The following is an 18,860-nucleotide window of genomic DNA, read 5'->3' as shown; positions in this document are numbered from 1 at the left end:
GTTATTTTTAAAAGCCTATGTAAAGGAAATAATTCCTATTTATCCAGTGCTCTAAAGATTACTGAGGACTTTTCTTCCCTCACAGCAGTCATGGGAAACAGTGACAGTATCATCATCCCCATTTTACAGATGAGACAACAGGGCACAGAGGTTCAGTGACGTGCTTTAGGTCATGTAGCTATCAAACTGCAGAGCAGGGTTTCAGCTTGTTCTTGACTCCAACACTAGTCATCTGTAATCTCTACTCTTTCTTCCCCTCTTTTCTCCTTTCCTCTCTTCTCTTTCTCCTTCCCCTGTCCTCTCCTTTCTTCTTCCTTCCCCTCTCCTCTCCATTATGTATTCCAAAGACAGGAAAGAGACTGAGGTGGAAGTGAGCAAAAAGGCTGGAGGGTAGACTGAGGCCAGAATATGGAAGGGACTGCACACAAGCTGACAGGTCTAGGTTTTAACCTGCAGACAATGGGGAGTTATTGAAGGTTTTAGAAGAGAGAAGTGGCATGGTGAAATGGGTACACTAGGAAAATTAGTCCAGCTCTCTTCACAGGATGTCTCCAGTGCATCTTTGCAGACTTTTCCACATCACTCTTTTAACACACACTTCATTCCAAACAAAGCAGCACGCTGGCTCCGGTCCCTCACCTACACAACCGCTCCCTCTCAAGGTCAGCCTCTCCTAAGCCCTCCCTGCACCAAAATCACCTTGTATACAGAATGGAAGGTCCTTGAGAGAATGACTGGTTTTCATTTTTGTCTCTGTCCCTCCAGCAGGTAGCACACAGTGCTTGGCACAGAGAGGATGCCTAATAAATGCTAGTTAAATTGAACTGAACAGTAACAGTGCCTATGACAGACTGGATCTGGAAAGACTGGAGTCAAGAGACCCACTCAGGAGGCTACTTGTAGTCGTCAGGTAAGGGAAATATAGAGTGAAAGAGATGTTAGGGGGAAGACACATCTAAGGAAGATGTGAGAAGATCTGATATTTAGTGGGATATTGGGAGCGAAAGTAACTTGTCAGGCTTCTTCCTTCCTCTCAGCAGATAGGAAAGAGTGAACAGGAACAAGACATTACTTGCATCATTGGGCATGGTCACTAGATCAGTTGTTTCTGTTTAAATGTTTGTTTATTTCACACCAGGGAAGGTTTAGTTCTTGGGAAGGTGGCTAGATCCAGAAATGACTGTGATGTAAAAATCAAAGTTATCAATAACACTTACTTAGAAAGAAAAAAGAGAACCCTTAAGGGAGGGCACCCTCACTCCCCCCATAGCCATTTCTCAAGCACTAAACTCCTGTGGGTGGATGAGCAGTTTTGTTGGGGGGTGTCTTTCCAGTAGGATTTAGATTTCCCATCCTAGCAGTGATCAACACCTCCCAGAAGTCCTTACTCACAACTCACCTTATTAGAAGCATCAATGAATTTAACCCCTTTGTAGGTGATGGAAAGAATTATGGTTGGGATCTTCTTCATCTGCTCAGTAGATTTCTGTAGGAAACAGATGAATAAATCTCTGTGAACTCCCCTTTTCAGGGACATGCTCAGAACACCATAGGTTTCTGACTTTTCCCCAGTCTCCTTTGCCCAGAGGGAAGGTAGAGTTCAGTGCTGACAGGGACCTGGGGCAGCCAAAGCAGCTGCTCTCCTGCTCCGTTAGCTGAGGCCTCAGGGCTGTCTCTAATGCTTCTGCTGAGGGCTGCTGGAGCAGTGGTGCAAGCGTTCTCCCAGTGACCATTTGTTTCTGGCTAGGCCAAGCCCATCCTTTCAATCAGACCTATAACAAACATGCTCTTCCGGCTACTTTCTGTCCAGGCAAAAAACTGCCAACCTACCCTCATCTTGGCACAGGCATCCTGTGTAGACTCTGTCCCACGAAGATCTTTAATCAGCATAGAGCCCAAATACTGTAAGAAGAAGAAGACAGGGACAGAAATTAGTGTCTGGAGCCCAGAGAGGGGGCACAAACTCAGACCCATCTTGCCCAGAGGTCCTGACCCTCATTTTCCATGTGTCACTTGCCCAACCCAAGGCTACCTCACAAATAACTGGGCCAGACTTGAACTCCAGACATCATTCTCTGAGAGTACTCAGCCTTATTTATGTGGTTATCTCCTCAACTTCAGCCTCCCCATCCTATTTCTTCCCAGTGAAAAGCCCTTCTATTCATCCTGCTATAAGGATCTCTGACCTTCCAGGCAACAATCTGGCCTGGTTGAGATTGACATGGGTCAGCAACATGGTCACGGACAAGTGAGTTAGGGCTTTCACAAGACCTAGAGGTGACTCTGCCAGTGTTTTCCTTGCTCCCTCTAAGTAGGCACTCTGACCACATTCTCTTCTGCTTTCTCACAGTTTATCTCTGATCACATTCTCTCTTTCATCTTCCACAGGTAGCTCTTACCTACCATTCCCTCTATTCTGCCCTTTGCAAAGGGAGCCGTAGAAGGCAGTGGTCTCTGGACTGCATGAAATAGGGACCATACAAGAGAAGCCAGATCCACAACCTGCCACTTCTCCAAAACAGGCACTCTATGATTGCCCCCAGGTATCTGTTTGAAGGAAGGCAGCAAACACCACTCACATTGGCTTCATAACCACATGATTCGAAGATGAGCTTCTCCGGCTGGTGCTGCCAGCTCTGCACAGGGGCATAAGGAGCGGCCAGGCTGGGGGGCCGAAGGGTCAGTTTGGCCTCCCGGGGATCCTCCTGACAAGACAATTACTCAGTTGGAGGGAGGTTTCTCCCTGCCCCTGCCTAAGGTCCAGTAATACCCACCAAATCTAGGAGCCCTTCCCCTCCATCCAACTTTGAATACATCTTCAATCTCAAAGGAAATGGCTATAATAAGGAGGGTTTCGTGATAAAGAAATTAATATCCCAGTCCACACTTCCCATCCCAACAGTGCCATGTGGATCTCTGCCACTAAGGCAACTGTTTTCTAAGGAAGTTTGAACAAGTTGAGGGGTAGGGTCTGAGAGAGTGACACAGAGAAGTCACTGTCCTGCTCTGAAAATTCTCCACATGTTCTTCCTGCTACATTCTGTACAAGCAAAAAGCAGAACCTGAGTTGGTGAGGAGAAGGAAAAGGTTCTCAGAGACCCCAGGCCCTGACCTGTGTCTTCAAGCGCTCAGCTCGGCCGGGGGCAGCTGGATCGTGACAGCTGTCATGTCGCCTCCTGCCTGTGTCCCCCAAGGGTAGCAGGAGGTCTGATGACCTCCCGGTGCAAGAATCATTTTGGCTCAGCGGAGAGGATGTTTGGGAAATCAGATCTTGGCACTGTGAGGGGAAAGGAAGACAAGGTTTTCTGGTCTTTCTGTCTCAGTCAGAAACATGGATGCAATGTACTGGGCAGGGAGAATTAGGCAATACAGTGAAAGCTAGGTCTGAACTAGCTGAAAAACTAGGTGTTTCCAGATCAAAGACTGCAAAGTAGTGGGAGATGAGCAAGCTCTGGTGTCCTCACAGAATAGCTGAGTCCTCCTCAGAAGAGGGGCCCTATTGAGCAGGTTAAGGTCCTTCTGGAAAGATTTAACTGTGCTCATCTACTTTAGACGACCAGCATCTGGGGCTTATAGAGAGCAGGCCTTCAGAGCTTAGAGAACACTGGAGTGCTTGCCTCAGTCACTCTGAAGTCCAAACTGAGAGACTCTTTGGGTTCTCCACTGGCCTGCCCTCCCTGAGACCAAGCCCAGGCTTGTGAATCCTAGCCTTGAAAATTTAGCCTTTGCAAACCCAGCATCTGTTTGTAGTTCACTATCTAGATCCTAGGCAGGCATGGTAGAGAAGGGGTGGCAGAGAATGAGCATTCCATCCATTCCTCCCCTACCACTCACATCACTGATTCTGGTAACTCCTGGTTTTGTGGTCTGTCTTCTCTGCTCAGTTCTTGTAGCACCAGCTTAGAGATCTACCAAGCCATTCTTTTTTAATCCCTCTCCCTCTTCCAGCTTTCCTATCAATATCAAACTTTCTACCTAATTCCACAGATCAGGAACCTTTCCCTATCAAGTGTTTCTTCTCTCCACTCCTGAAGCACTAAGCACACATGTGTGTGGAGACCCAGAGACAGGAGATGGCATACCCAGACACATTTGTCTTTCCCCCTGGAAGTTGCATCCTAGGTAATAGGAGAGAGAAATATCTCCACTTAGGGCCTCTCAACTGCAGTACTTGTGGCAGGGAAGGAAATTAGAGGCAAGTGAAGAGCAGATTCCTCCTATGCTCATCTACTTTAGACAACCAGCATCTGGGGCTTATAGAGAGCAGGCCTTCAGAGCATAGAGAACACTGGAGTGCTTGCCTCAGTCACTCTTTCCTTCTGTCCCACACCCTTCCTCAGAGTTCCCAACTACTGACACTGACAGACACACCAGCTCAACTCACTCGAAGCTGGGAGAAGCGAGGGGGCTTCTGGGGAGGCTCCTCATAGGGCCGATCAGCAAGAGAGGCAATGATCCGTTTCCGGTGGCCAAGCAGGTGAACCTTTAGCACCTGAGGGGTGGGGAAAGGAAGAGGTTACGAACAAGAAATGGGTTTGTTTGATGCACCTGAGCTCCTCAGGCCACTTGTTCCTCCACAACCAGTCAGATTTAAGTGGTAGCACTGAGTCATGCATCAGTGCAGAGAATACTTGCCTTGGGGGCAGGGGGCAGCCTGGCAGTCACTTCATCACCCTAGGCTTATTTCCTTATTGTTCAAATGAGGGCATTTCTAAAGTTCCTTCTAGCTCTAAATTGTGTAATCCTGAATGTACCTTATGGAGAGCTGAGCCCCCTCTTCCCACATCACCTCAGCAGCCCCCATGAGCTCCTGGACATGGCCCCACTTCTACCATAGCACATTCTGGATCTCAGGTCCAGTTCCTTGCCTCTGGTTCCCTCAGCTTGAGGGAAAAGGACACTGTTTCTGAAGACCCTGAGCCTCCTCTAGAAGAATGTGTCTTTCATTGAATCTAATGTTTTCTCAGATCTGGCCTCCCAATTTCATGGGCCCTGGACCAGTCATTCTGGTCAGAAAACCCAGTTGGCATCATCTGAACTCCCCAAAGTCCTGAAGCTGAAGATCAGAACATATAACCTTCTTGGGGGCTCTCAGCAGTTGTCCTGGCCATACTCTGATCTCAGAAGCTGGGGTTTGGCCATTTTACTTTAGGTTGTCCTTCCAAAGAAGTTTAGCTCAAGACACCCCAAAATACAGTATAGTAATGGTTCAGCTCAGGCAATGAATAGCAAACATGTCTTACTGAAAGCTCTGGAAGACTCAGGTTGACCAGAGGGATACCAGAGGAGGAGGATTTTCCACATTCCTCCTACCCCTTTTTCCTTGAAGAGGTTCATGTGTGTAGACTGGCACACTCGGAGGGAGACTTAGTCAGTCTGTTATACTCACATTAACCAGCTCCAGTTCCCAGAGGTTTTTCACAGTGTCAATAGAACTGTATCCACTTGACAGGAAAGACTGGATGTAGTCCTGCAGCCCCAGAGAGTCAAGCCAGGATGGGACAGATGGCTGGGCATTCCCATCACAGCCCAGAGGTTTTACCTGTAAAAGGGAAAGAGAAGTAATGAATGACAGGTGGCACGAAACAAATGTCCCTCTGTGGAGGCCATGGACATGCCCAGATCAGTTTATAGTGACCACATCAAAATAGAGCCAGCTGACACAGTGATTCACTCCAGCAAGTTAGACAAGGATGTCAGGTCAAGCTCATGTTCCCCTAGAATCACCTGGGGCTGGGGGAAGAGAGGCTCTCTCAAAGGGCAGAATAATTTAGAGGTGAATCTAGAATACTGAGAACCAACCCCAATTGCTCTCACAATGACCAGGGATATGATAAAAAATATAATCGTTCCTGTGATACTGAAAATAATTCTTCTTGCAGTTGTGCTGACATGGGAAGATGGAGTGGGGGGAGGAGGAAAGGAATATTCACCTTAATACTTCTAGCTAACACTTCCTAGACTTTCAAATCCCTCTAGCTTATGTGCATCCTGGACCCATTGGGCAGTCTGGTATAGCCTATGGATCGCTTTAAAAAATGTTTTTAAATGTATAAAATTGTTAAGATTATAAAATAAATCAATTATGTTAAGATAAAGATGTATTTTTTTTCTCTATACAAGTTCATAGACCTGAAATCTATCCACAAGACCTCTTAAGGATCCTACAGACCCCAGGTTAAGAAGCCTTGCTTTAGCTGTATGCAAGTTATTTGAGTATTTGGTAAGAAGGATAGTATTAGTAGGAATAGTACACTTTCTACTTCACCTTGGTTTCAAGAAACCAAAGGTCTTTTCAAATACAGTAATTCTCAAGATGAAACATATCACCCACCTCCAGAGAGGCAATGGACTTTATAAACATGGTCAATGTGGGAATTTATTTTGCTTAACTATACATATTTGTAACAGGCTTTGTTTTTCTTGTTTTCTCATTGAGGTGGGATGTCAGAGGCAAAGAGAGAATGTGGACCTAAAAAATAAAATAGAATTCTTTTTTTTAAAAGTAGAAAATTCCAAAGTAAAACAAACAGAGCCATATAGGTTACAGTGCAAAGAGACAAGGGTAGATGCTTGTGGGTCCTTGGCCGCACACAGTGGGTAGGAAGGCTGGAAGGGCTTCTGCTAATCCCTGAGATGGCCTCATGATCTCACATAGGGGGCAGTTGTGCTCGCTTTTCCCATGCCCAGATCCCCCAGTGCTACTTGTGCTGGGGGCCTGGTTGTCAATGTGCATTTGTCAGAAATATGGTTTGCCAATCCCAGAACTACCAAGCCTATGGTATAGTGGACAGAAGCTGGACTCAGAGTCAAGAAGACCCAGCTTCAAATCCTGCCTTGGATACTTGCTGCGTGACTCTTAACAAGTACCTGAACTTGTGGGTTTTACTTTCCTTACCTGTAAAACGAGGGGCTAAACCTGATAGCCTCCCAAGGTTCTTCCCAGCTCTCAATCTAGGATTTTTATTTCCTTGGTTGGGACCTAGGACTCCTTTCCAAGGGTCACATGTAAACACCACTTGTGCTCCTCAATAGGAGAGCCCAGGGAGTGGACCCTATGAGGTGAAAGCCAATTCTAAGGAGGATCACGGACTTCTGAGATAAGCAGATATCTTTCAACACTGGCAGCATCTCTCTCCCATGGGCTCTCCTTAGCCCAGACAATTTTCCTGAATCTCAGATTGCCTGGAGGGTCTTTATTGCCCCTAATGAACATAGAACATAGAAGACATAGCTAGGGAATTAGAAAGAGAAGAAAAAGAAACTGAAGGAATTAGAATAGGCAAAGAAGAAACAAAGCTATTACTCTTTGCAGATGATACGATGGTATACTTAGAGAATCAAGTAAAAAATTACTTGAAATAAAAAACAAATTTAGCAAAACTGCAGGTGATAAAATAAACTCACATAAATCAGCATCTTTACATATTACTAACAAAGTCCAGCAGCAAGAGATAGAAACAGAAATTCCATTTAAAGTTACTGTAGATATTATAAAATATTTGGGAGTTTACCTGCCAAAACAAACCCAGGAACTATATGAACACAATTACAAGACACCTTTCACATAAATAAAATTAGATCTAAATAACTGGAAAAATATCAGTTGCTTATGCGTAGGTCCAGCTAACATAATAAAAATGACAATTCTACCTAAATTAATTTACTTAATCAGTGCCATACCAATCAAACTACCAAAATACTATTTTTTTTGAGCTAGAAAAAAACAATAAAAAATCCATCTGGAAGAACAAAAGATCCAAAAAAATATCAAGGGAATTAATGAAAAGAAATGCAAAGGAAAGCAGCCTAGCTGTACCAGATCTCAAATTGTATTATAAAGCAGCAATCATCAAAACTTCTTGGTATTGGCTAAGAAATAAAGTGGTGGATCAGTGGAATACGTTAGGTATGCAAGACACAACAGTCATGACTACAGTAACCTATTATTTAATAAATCCAAAGACTCTAGCTTCTGGGATAAGAACTCACTATTTGACAAAAACTGGAGGGAAAACTAGAAAATAATATGACAGAAACTAGGCATAAACCAGCATCTTACACCCTGTACCAAGATAAAGTCAAAATGGGTACATGATTTAGATATAAAGACTGATACTATTATCAAACTAGGAGAACAAGGAATAGTTCACCTGTCAGATCTATGGCAAAGGTAAGAATTTATGACCAAACAAGAGATATTACGAAATTCAAAATGGATAATTTTGATTACATTAAATTGAAAAGTTTTTGCACATACAAAGCCAATGCAACCAAAATTAGAAGGGAAGAAAAAAATCTAGAAAACAATGTTTATAGCCAGTGTCTCTGATAAAGGCCTCATTTCTAAAATACACAGAGAACTGAGTAGAATTTATAAGAATACAAGTCATTCCCTAATTGATAAAATGGTCAAAGGATATGAACCGGCAGTTTTCAGACAAAGAAATTTAAACTATCTACAGTCATATGAAAAAATGCTCCAAATCACTATTAGAGAAATGAAAATCAAAACAACTCTGAGGTACCATATCACACCCATCAGACTGGCTAACATGACAAACCAGGAAAATGATAAATACTGGAGAAGATGTGGGAAAATTAGAACACCAACGCATTGTTGATAGAGTTGTGAAATGATCCAATCATTCTGGAGAGCAATTTGGAACTATGCCCAAAGGGCTATAAAAATGTGCATACCCTCTGACCCAGCAAAACCACAAGAATGGGAAAAGAACCCATGTGCACAAAAATATTTATAGTAGCCTTTTTTTTGTAGTGGCAAAGAATTGGAAATTGAAGGGATGTCCATCAATTGAGGAATGGTTGAAGTTGTGGTTGTGGATATATGTGAATAAATTGTGGTATATGAATGTAAGCATTATTGCTTACATTGGGCATTACTATTGTGCTATAAGAAATGATGAGCAGGCAGACTTCAGAAAAAACTGAAAAAGACTTACATGAACTGATGCTGAGTGAAATGAGCAGAACCAGGAGAATGTTGTACACAGTAACAGTGATACTGTGCGATGACTGGCTTTGATAGACTCCGCTCTTCTCAGCAATGCAAGGATCTAAGACAACTACAAAAGACTCACTGTGGAAAATGTTATCCATATCCAAAGAAAAAACTTTGGAGTCTGAATGCTGATGGAAGCATAGTATCTGCTCTCCTTTTCTTTTGTTGCTTTGTTTCTCCTATCTCATGGTTCCTCCCATTGGTTCTAATTCTTCTTTTCATCATGACTAATGTGAAAATGTGTTTAATATGAATGTACAAGTAAAGCCTACATCAGATTGCATGCCATCTCGGGGAGGGAGGAGGAGAGGTGAATTTAAAACTCAAAATCTTATGGAAGTGAATGTTGAAAACAAAAAATAAATAATTTTTTAATAAAAGACATAGTTAGGAACTCAAAACAACCTTATGCAAGTCCTCTGTCCAGATGGAGAGACTTTACTGCATCAAAATGGACAAATTATGTCTAGATCTATGCCCTGAAGCAAAAGGTCCATCCAGGGCATGGTCCTAGATACATCTGTGCAAAGGAAATGGGGATGAAGACAAGATTTAGGGGAGGACCAATGTCTTCAAGACTTATTCAAAGATCTGAACATACAATCCCATAGGCTCTGGCCAAATCATCAATCATTTATTAAGTGTCTACTATGTGCCAGGAAGCATGCTATGATTTAGAGTTATAAGAAAGGCAAAGACACAGTCCTTGCTGTCAAGAAACTTACATTTTAATGAGGGAGCACATGAAAGCAACTACAGCTATGTACATACAACACACACACAGAGTGGCTATTTTTTTATTAATATCCTCATTTTGCAGATGAGGAAACTGAGGCAAACAGAGGTTAAGTGACTCACCCAGGGTCACAGAGCTAGTCAGTGTCTGTGGCTGGATTTGAACTTGGGTGTTCCTGGTTCCAGGCCCAGTTCTTGATCCACTATACCACCAGCTGCCATCCATCCATCCATGTATGTATGTGTGTGTGTGTCTATCTGTGTATTCCTAACATTAAAAGGTACATTTATTATCAGCATCTTCTCTACAAAGAACTTCCAGCATAACAAAAGGGCAAATGTAAGGCTCGTTAATATATCTGCATGATTAAAACAAAGTTATGACCTTCTACAGGTTAAATGATCAGTCCCTGATGAGCGTCCAGAGGAGCCTAATCTGAGAAGTGGGCTTCACCTTGAAGCCATGTCCCAATGAGGCCAAGAGATTTTTTACAATGTGGTGTGTATATATGTGTCTAGATAGACAGAGAGACAGAGGGAGAAGATGGAATAAATGGAAGGTAATCTTAGAGCAGAGATTCCCAAAGTGGTTAATACCACCCCTGGGGGTGTTGGAATGATCAGGGGATGGAGGAAGAGAGGGCGGTAGTAGTTTTGGGTGCAACTGGGGGCCACTGAATAAAACTAAGAGGGTAGTGAAAGCAATAAGGAAAAAAGAGAAAAGAAGTAAATTTTGAAAAAACCATATATGTTTCATCTATTGTATAACAGTCAAAACTGTAGTGATTACATTATTTGGACAGCTTAATAAACACACAAATCAGGGCGGCAAGGTGGCTCAGCCAGTCAGAGCACCGGCCCCAGTGTCGGGATGACCTGGGGATCAAATCCGGGCTCAGATACTTAGCACCACACCCAGAAATAACTGGCCGTGTAACCTTAAGCAAGTTACTTAACCCCAATTGCTTTAAAATAAATAAATAAATAAACAAACAAAATGTAAGTTATAATCAATCAGTGGTCAAGTTCGAGGACAGATATTAAGCAAATGTTGGTAGGCAAGACTGTCGTGCATTGTTGGAAAGTCCAGCATGCAGTGGCAGGAATATGTGCATGTAATGATTTATTTACAATAGGATACTATATGGTTATAAGATGCAATACTATATCATCAAAATTTCAATGCAAGAAACCCCCCCCCCGAAAATTTACAATAAATTATTCAATTTAAGATGTCTTTTTTTTTGCTTTTTAGAAGGGGGAAGGCTGAAAAATTGGGGTTAAGTGACTTGCCCAAGGTCACACAGCTAGTAAGTATTAAGTGTCTGTGGCTGGATTTGAACTCAGGTCCTCCTGACTCCAAGACTGGTGCTCTACTCATTGCACCACCTAGCCACCCCAATATGTCATTTTTTAAAAAAAAGATGTATATATTTTTGAAATGATGCAAATTAAAAAATTAAAGAAACTAAATTTCCAGGTGGGCACTGAGTAATTTTTTTGTTTTTTAAAAGGGGGCAGTCAAGCAAAGGCATTTGTTGGGGGTGGGGGGGAAAGGAGTATGAAGGCCTTTTGCAGAAGGTAGGATTTAAACTGACTCTTGAAGGAACCTAAGGTGTGGAAGTGAAGAGGGAGAGCATTTTGGGCACAAGGAACAAGTTTGGGGGTGGGAGAGGAGATGATTTTCTTTAGGTTTGAAAGTGGATATCTATGGTGACATCAGTTTGAGATGTCCAATAGGCAGATGGTGATACAAATCTGGAGGTTAAGGAGAGAGGTTAAAGCTGGATAAACAGACGTTACAATCATCTTCTGAATAGAGATAATGACTTGAATCCATGGAAGCTGACAAAATTATGAACCAAGACAGTATAAAGGAAGAAGAGGGGCAAGGAGGATAACCAGAGTCAGTGCAGAAGTGGGAAAGGGGGGTTTGGGAGTCGCTGTAGGGCAGAGAAAATTGTGGCTCCACATAAGAACAAATTTCCTAAGAATTAAGCTGTCCCAAAGTTCGATGGATTACTGTGCAAGGTAATGAGTTCCCTCCTCACTGGAGGTGTTCGAGCACTGGCTGGCTGACTGCTCTTCAGGGCTATTACAGAGGGCGTTCCTGCTTCAGTGAGTGCTGGACTAGATGGCTTTTGAGATCCCCTCTATCTCTGATTCAGTGACTCTTTGTGAGCACCCTTTTCCCCTCCGTTTTGGCTCAGACTGAAGCAGGAAGGACCCTGAAGGGTTTTTACCTTAGGCAAAGACCTTGCAGCCTGGAGCAGTTTTCGCCGGTGCTGTGGTTCACTGATCCCAATGTCCCGGAGGTCCTGCTCTTCCATTACATTACTCCCCTGAAAGCAGAAAACAAGAGAGCTGTAACAGAAATGGTGGCTTCCCTGATTGTTAAAGGCCTGCTGAAGAGACAGCTCTAAATTCCTTCCCTTACAGAAGAAATACTGGAAGTTATCTCCTAGACTGCCTCACCTAGCTGGCCCAGCACAGGGCAACTGAAGGCAATCTGGAGCCAAGAAGCTTGAGCTTGAACCCTAACTCAGATATTTACTGGCTGTGATTCTCAGCAAGTCACTTCATCTCATTCCACCTCCATTTCTTCATGTGAAAAATAGGGACAGTAATAACATCTATATCCCAGGAATGTTCTGAGGATCAAATGAGATAATATATGTAAAGTTCTGCATACTTTAAAGTACTATATAAATGCTAGTTCTTGTTATTCAACACCATCATAATTATATATGACACAGAACACAATACATAATAATCTACAGCACCATCATCATTAGTGTTGTTATTGCCATTCCAGGACAGGGTTCCTAGCAGCAGGGCTTGCTAAAGTATTGAGTTCTTTGAAGGATTTGGTCCACAGGAAAACCAATTTTCACTTGAGGGAAAACTTTCCTCCAGGACAGAAAATAGAAGCCAGATTCCAGGTTAGTGGAGAAACACTGAGGAATAACCTAGTCAGATGAGCATTCTCAGACCAGCTACCTCATGCACAGAGAAGGCTTAATACATGTTAGCTGAACTGAACTCAGTTAGTCCTTTTAATAGCTAGCAATAGCGAATAATTTGGGGGACATGGAATTGTTGTATTTTAGTGCTAATATGACTTAGGCCAGACCTCTTCCTTTGGACCCATGTGATACCACCGCTGAAACGATGCCCTTTAGGAAAATCTGAACTGCCTCTATAGAGAACAAAGAGATTCCTCTATTTCCCTGCCTTAAATGTTGCCCTCCCAAGCTCAGATGCCATGTGTTCTTGGGGGCAGTGTGACTGGTGTCACAAGTCCCTGGTTCTAGTCCCAACTTGGCCACTTACTTTCTGTGTCAATTCCCCTTCCTCACCTGCTGGACATAGGTAATCTCTAAAACCTGACATCCTATAATTCTTGGGAATTTAAGCTGCTGACAGTCTTGGATCGAAGGAACATCTGAGTCAACTTGGTTTGTAAGGACTAAACAGCACAGTCCCATGAAATTTTAAAATATTATTTCTTTTAAAAAGTTTTTAGGGATACTTTTTAAAAACACCAGCTATTTCCTGATAGACTGCTTTTCTTCCCTTCCTGTTGCTGTCCACCTCTGTCCCACCCCCCAATAATTCTCCTATGTGACAAAAGAAAACAGACTGACAAAGCAACTGTCTCAGAGTTAATGCAACATCCTGCACCTGTAGTTGCCTACGTTTCTACAGAGATGAAGGAAATGTCTTTCATGTGTTCTTCAGGACAGTAAATAGCTACAGCAGTTCACCAGAATCCAACTGTCTTGTGGTATTTTTGTTTACACTATTGCAGTCCGTGGGTATATTTTCTTGGTCCTACCTTTTTCACTCTTCATCAATTCATATGCATTTTACTGTACCATAAGAAATAATATGAGGGACATGTTCTCAGAAGCTTTGTTTCTAAGAATTTCCTCATATTCTTTCTTAAGATGCAATAAATTTCATAACATCCACATACCATAATTTGACCAACCATTTCCCTAAGTGATGGGCATCTACTTATCTTCCAGTTTTTTGCTACCACAAAAAGTGTTCTTACAAATACTTTGGTTTATATGAGATTTTCTATGACCTCCCTGGTAGTATATGCCCAGAACTGGGCTAGCTAAGTCAAAGAGTATAGATGATTTTGTCACTTTTCTTACCTTCATGAAAAAATTTGAAAGATGGCTTAAAAAACAAACAAAAAACCCTAAGAGATTGTCATGTTTCCTTGGAGAGGGAGGGTGAGAATGGTGGTTCTGTGATTTCTGAGAAAGAATAGAGCTAATTTTCTCCTTTGTCTCTGCTTTTCTATTTTCTTGTCCCTAGCAGCTGTGCTGGTATATAAATTCCTAAAGCTATCTCAATCTAGTAACATTAGGGGAGATAGAAGCAATCTATTGGAGATCATATAATAAGGCTTCTGGAGATCTCATTCTGTCCATGATACTAGGCAGTGGAAGTTGGAAGCCTCAATGACTCTAGGAACATCCTATGGAAAAGGTAATACCAGGAATTTTTAGTACACTCCTTAGCAGATTTCAGAAAATTACTTCAGTTAACAATGGTGTTTTGGGGGACCAACTATTTGGAGAGTACTGGGTACCAATTTGGATTACACAAAATGTAAAAGACTTCGCACAAACCAAATCAATGCAGTTAAAATCAGAAAAGAATGAGTTAGCTGGGGGGTCGGGGATCTTTAGCAAATTTCTCTGATACAGGTCTCATACAAGATATAAAGGGAACCTATTCAAATACATAAGAATGGTAGCCATTCCCGAATAAACGGTCAAAGGATATGAACAGATAGTTCTCAAACTAAGAAATCCAAGCAATCAACAACCATATGAAAAAAAATGCCCAAATCACCAATAATACGAGAAATGCAAAGTAAACTGGGAGGTTCTACTTCACAATTCCCAGGAGAGGTTGTGGGAAATGACAACACAGTAAAGCACTGCGGGTGAAGGTATGAAGTAGCCCAGTCATCCTGAAAACCAATTTGAAACTATCTTCATCCCCACCCCACTACCCCCCAGTTACTGTCAGCAATACCAGTACTAGATCTATAACCCAAAGAGATCAAAGAAAGAGGAAAAAGACCTATGTACACAAAACAACTTCTACCATCTCTTTTTGTTATTGTACAGAGCTGGAATTTGGGGTGCTGCCCTTTCCCCCACTCTATCCCTATCTAAACATCCTTTAAAATTCAGAAGCTCAAACTCAGTGAGTAGGCTCATGAAGTTGCCTATAACTGTTTCCAGTATTCACTCACTCCTCTTTTTCTAAAATTCTAGTGCAATTACTGTCACAGCATTGTATATATTATTTGCCATGTCTTTTCTCTTTAACTGGAGGGTAAGCTCCCTAAAGAAAGCACAGATTCTCAGTGACCATTTCACTGAATGCCTTGCAAAGTGAGTTTTCATATATACTGTGACGAGAACTAATCCTCAGGGAGAGCCTGTTGGACTAGAAGGCCTGATGGTTAATACCTTCTACAGATTAAAATGAGTCTTCCCTTTCTCTTCCTGAGAATGTTCCTATGTGGGCTAAGTCTGTGGTGAAATACAAAATTGGCTACATCTGTTCACAGAGACACTGTCACCTACAAGTCATTATTTCATCCAAATGAGGCTATTTACGAGTTTTGTGAAGCTCCAGAGGCCAAGTCACTTCCTGCTGATTAGATTCTGCCAATTTGCTTGTGATAAGAGCCCAACCCAGACCATTTCATCTAGAAGTCCTAAAATTCCTCCAGAAAAAAAGCCCTCTCCCCTCTCATTTAGTTTTCTTCTCCATCAGAAAATACCTCCCTTAATACAGAAAAAAAAAACACCTTTGAGAAAAGCCAGAAGGTTGAGGGTTTCCAATCTAACCTATCGATCAAACTTTATTGCCTCATAGGATCTTAGTATTTAAAGCTGGAGGGGAATCGAACTTTTTACCATTTTATAGATGAAGAAACTGAGGCCCATAAGAGGCTGACTGACCAAAGTCACACAACTAAAAAGTAGAAGAGGTGAGGTCCAAGCTCATATCATGACTCCATTATGATGCTTCCTTAACTGCCTCCTGATGACTGAGAAAGTGACCTTTAGGAAATCTCTTTCTATGTTCAAGGCAACTAATTAAATTATGTGTGCAGGGACTGACCTCCTAGACAAAACCAGAACATTCTCCATAAATGTCCACTGATGCTCCCCTGTGCCACTATGGCAACAGCAGTTTGGGGGATTATTTTCAGGATTCTACATCCCCCATCCCCAATGAGGTGGCATGCAGATTGCATCCCAGAGAGCATAGAGAGTCCCAGACAGAACTGATGCCTAGAGGGATCCCATTTCCCCCTCCCTTTGCCCCCGAGTCCAACCAAAATCTTCCTGCCAATTGCTCCCTGTCCCCTCCAGGATGGCCACTGAATTCCCCTATCCCCATCCTTGCTAGAGGAAGCCAGAATCTGCCCTTCCTGACTAGCAGATTCACACTCCATCTCCAAGAGTGATTGGTTATTCCTGTGGGGCAGACATTCCAATGCAGCCTAGAAATTCCTGGTCCTTGCCATCTAGTCTGTAGCTGCACCCTTTAAACCTCTAGGTCTTTCCTTCCACTCTGTAGCTGAACTTTCCTCCTACATCTCATCTCTCCCAGTTAGCGTGTGAATGCCTTTGAAAAGAATTGTTTTATTTTTTTCTGTTTGTATCCCCATTATCTAATGCTGTGCTTGGCACACAGTGAGCACTAAATAAATGTTTTTTATTCATCCATAATGATTTAGCCAATACCCAATTAAGGACACAAAGATAAGACTGCCTTATATGGTCTAAGGAAGTTTACTGGCTACAACACAAGGAGGAAGGAAAGTTTTTGATACAAACAAGAGGAGAGTATTGATCTGGGAGGTTCCCAAATGCTTCACTGATTTAACAACCACAATGTCAGTCTGATATTAATGGTACCATTAGCAAATGGTGTGTGTTTAAGTGCCTTCCTGTCCAGAAATGCATCATAATCTAGTGGAAAAAATGCTGCAAATAGAATCAGAGGAGCTAGGTTCAAATCCTACCTAAACTATTTCCTTTCCTATGTGGGCTCTGGATAAATCCAATCTCTCTGGGCCTCAATCTGAAAAAATGAAACAGTTGGACTAAATAAACCATAATGTCCTTTTCCAGCTCTATATTTATGATTCTATGACTGGAACATGTAAAGAAATCCACTAGTTACTCCTGGGTGGGAAGAGGTGACAGCAAAAACTATTAGCTGCCTCACATAACATTAGAGGATTTAAGAGTAGCCAAGTCTCCCTTGTAGCTGCAGAGGGTCAGCACTTAAAAACTGAGGGAATGTGGGAAGTTCCTTAGCTCATTTTGAAAGGGGAAAAAAAAAACAAATATAGGTATGACCTGGGAAACATCCAGGGGCTGACATGAATATCAGATATTGGAGTTTCCAATCCAGAATCAAAACTCTCACAGACAATTCTGCCCATGGGGAAGAATGCTGGACTTGGAATCAGAAGGCCTGGGTTTGAGTTCCAGTCTCTAAGAGTTGTGTGGCCACTAACAGATATGTCATTTGACCTGTCTGGACCTAAGTTCACTCATCTGCAAAATGAGAACAATAACATCTGTGCCACCTACCTTATAATATTGTTGTGAAAAAAGTTCATTGTTAAAACATAAAGATTGATATAAAAATGAACTATGACTAACATTATTAAAGTACGTGTTTCCTCACGCTTGCTTCATGGGCACTAAGAGTATTTTGGGTTCAATTCAATAAATATCCATTAAGCATTTAATCTGTGCTTATTCATTTCTGTTTAGTCCTAGGGTATTCAGGATGTCAATATGTGTGAACACAGCCAGTAACCTGGGTGCCTGTATTAGTGCAGATAGCACACCTCAGTCACAGAATGTCACATATGTCCAAACAACTAAAGTAGAAAAGAAGTGACCATTAAGTATCCTTGGGAGCTGCCTCAAAAAAGTTTTATTGTGAAGTATTGCCCCTAATTCCCTATATCAGAAACTACATAGGATTTTCCAGGCCAAAATAAAGTAATCACTATAATATATATATATATATATATATATATATATATATATATATATACATAAGGTATGCCTGCCTGCTGACAAATCCCTTATAACATAAACTAGCTGAACGCTTTAATAAGGAAATTTAACAACTGAATCAAGATGATCAGAATCTCTATCCATCTCCAGATATGTGACAGGTTCTAGTACATCTGGAACATTCAGCACATCTTCCTGGGATACTCTTTGTATGCATTTTACAAATAAGTACCAGATCATTTCAATAAAGAGGGAAAGATTCTTAGTATAATCAAAACTGAAATACACAGGGATGGGCCATAGATAATAGGATGCAAATTGTAATATAGGTAATAAGGGAATGTCTCAATAATCAAAACACTTCTTTCTTGATTTTTTTCTTTCTCTTCTGGTTACTAAAACTTAATTAGCCTTGTAGCCCATATGGCAATTTACATGCAATTATCCACCATACTCTGCATGGCTACTAAGGTACTTGGAGCAACATTCAACAAGTCTATAATCAGAATTAATTCTTGCATCCATTCTACTTATAAAAGTAGTCCCCTAGGAAGCACTCTGCTGAACTAGTCTATCAAGATCAAGTTAGTAACCATGACTCCTATACTCTAAGCTATTAAAGGAAGAGTAACTCTAACAAACCCACTGATACATCCACCAGCACCGTTAACGTTTACTGCTCATTCAGAATTAGAAAACAAACACGTAAACTTCTGTGCCTTAACAAACACGACCAAACAGTCCAGCTGAAGTTCCCGCTGTCACAGAAGAATGAGAAGTTAGACGTTAGCTGACTCTGAAGCTAGCTCATTTTTTCTACTGTTATCTCCTCCAATATTTGTCATTTTCCTTTTCTGTCCTTTTCCTTTTCTCTTAGCCAATCTGATTGGTGTCAGGTGGTACCTCAGAGTTGTTACAATTTGCATTTCTATAATTATTAGTGATTTAGAGCATTTTTTTCATATGATTGTTGATATCTTTGATTTCTTCTTAAATATATCCTTTGACTGTCT

At 41.8% G+C, this 18,860-nt stretch overlaps 1 protein-coding gene across 8 annotated transcripts in view; it reads right to left on the bottom strand.

Annotated features, from left to right (window-relative positions):
• Positions 1–18,860, bottom strand: part of ANKS1A (ankyrin repeat and sterile alpha motif domain containing 1A) — a 270,152-nt gene that overhangs the window by 9,501 nt on the left and 241,791 nt on the right. For all 8 annotated transcript variants that reach the window (XM_069073496.1, XM_069073497.1, XM_069073498.1 and 5 more), the window contains 7 exons: positions 12,001–12,099; positions 5,390–5,542; positions 4,385–4,492; positions 3,113–3,277; positions 2,580–2,705; positions 1,831–1,902; positions 1,400–1,486 (listed from right to left, as the gene is read on the bottom strand). In XM_069073496.1, coding sequence (XP_068929597.1) covers positions 1,400–1,486; positions 1,831–1,902; positions 2,580–2,705; positions 3,113–3,277; positions 4,385–4,492; positions 5,390–5,542; positions 12,001–12,099 — 810 coding nt within the window. The remainder of the gene's footprint in view (positions 1–1,399; positions 1,487–1,830; positions 1,903–2,579; positions 2,706–3,112; positions 3,278–4,384; positions 4,493–5,389; positions 5,543–12,000; positions 12,100–18,860) is intronic.

The sequence above is a fragment of the Petaurus breviceps genome, unplaced genomic scaffold (assembly GCF_028583685.1).
Source record: "Petaurus breviceps papuanus isolate PSGF00001 unplaced genomic scaffold, PetGlider_PUasm1.0 90865, whole genome shotgun sequence".
NCBI lineage: Eukaryota > Metazoa > Chordata > Mammalia > Diprotodontia > Petauridae > Petaurus > Petaurus breviceps.
This window is presented reverse-complemented; position numbering and strand designations above follow the sequence as displayed.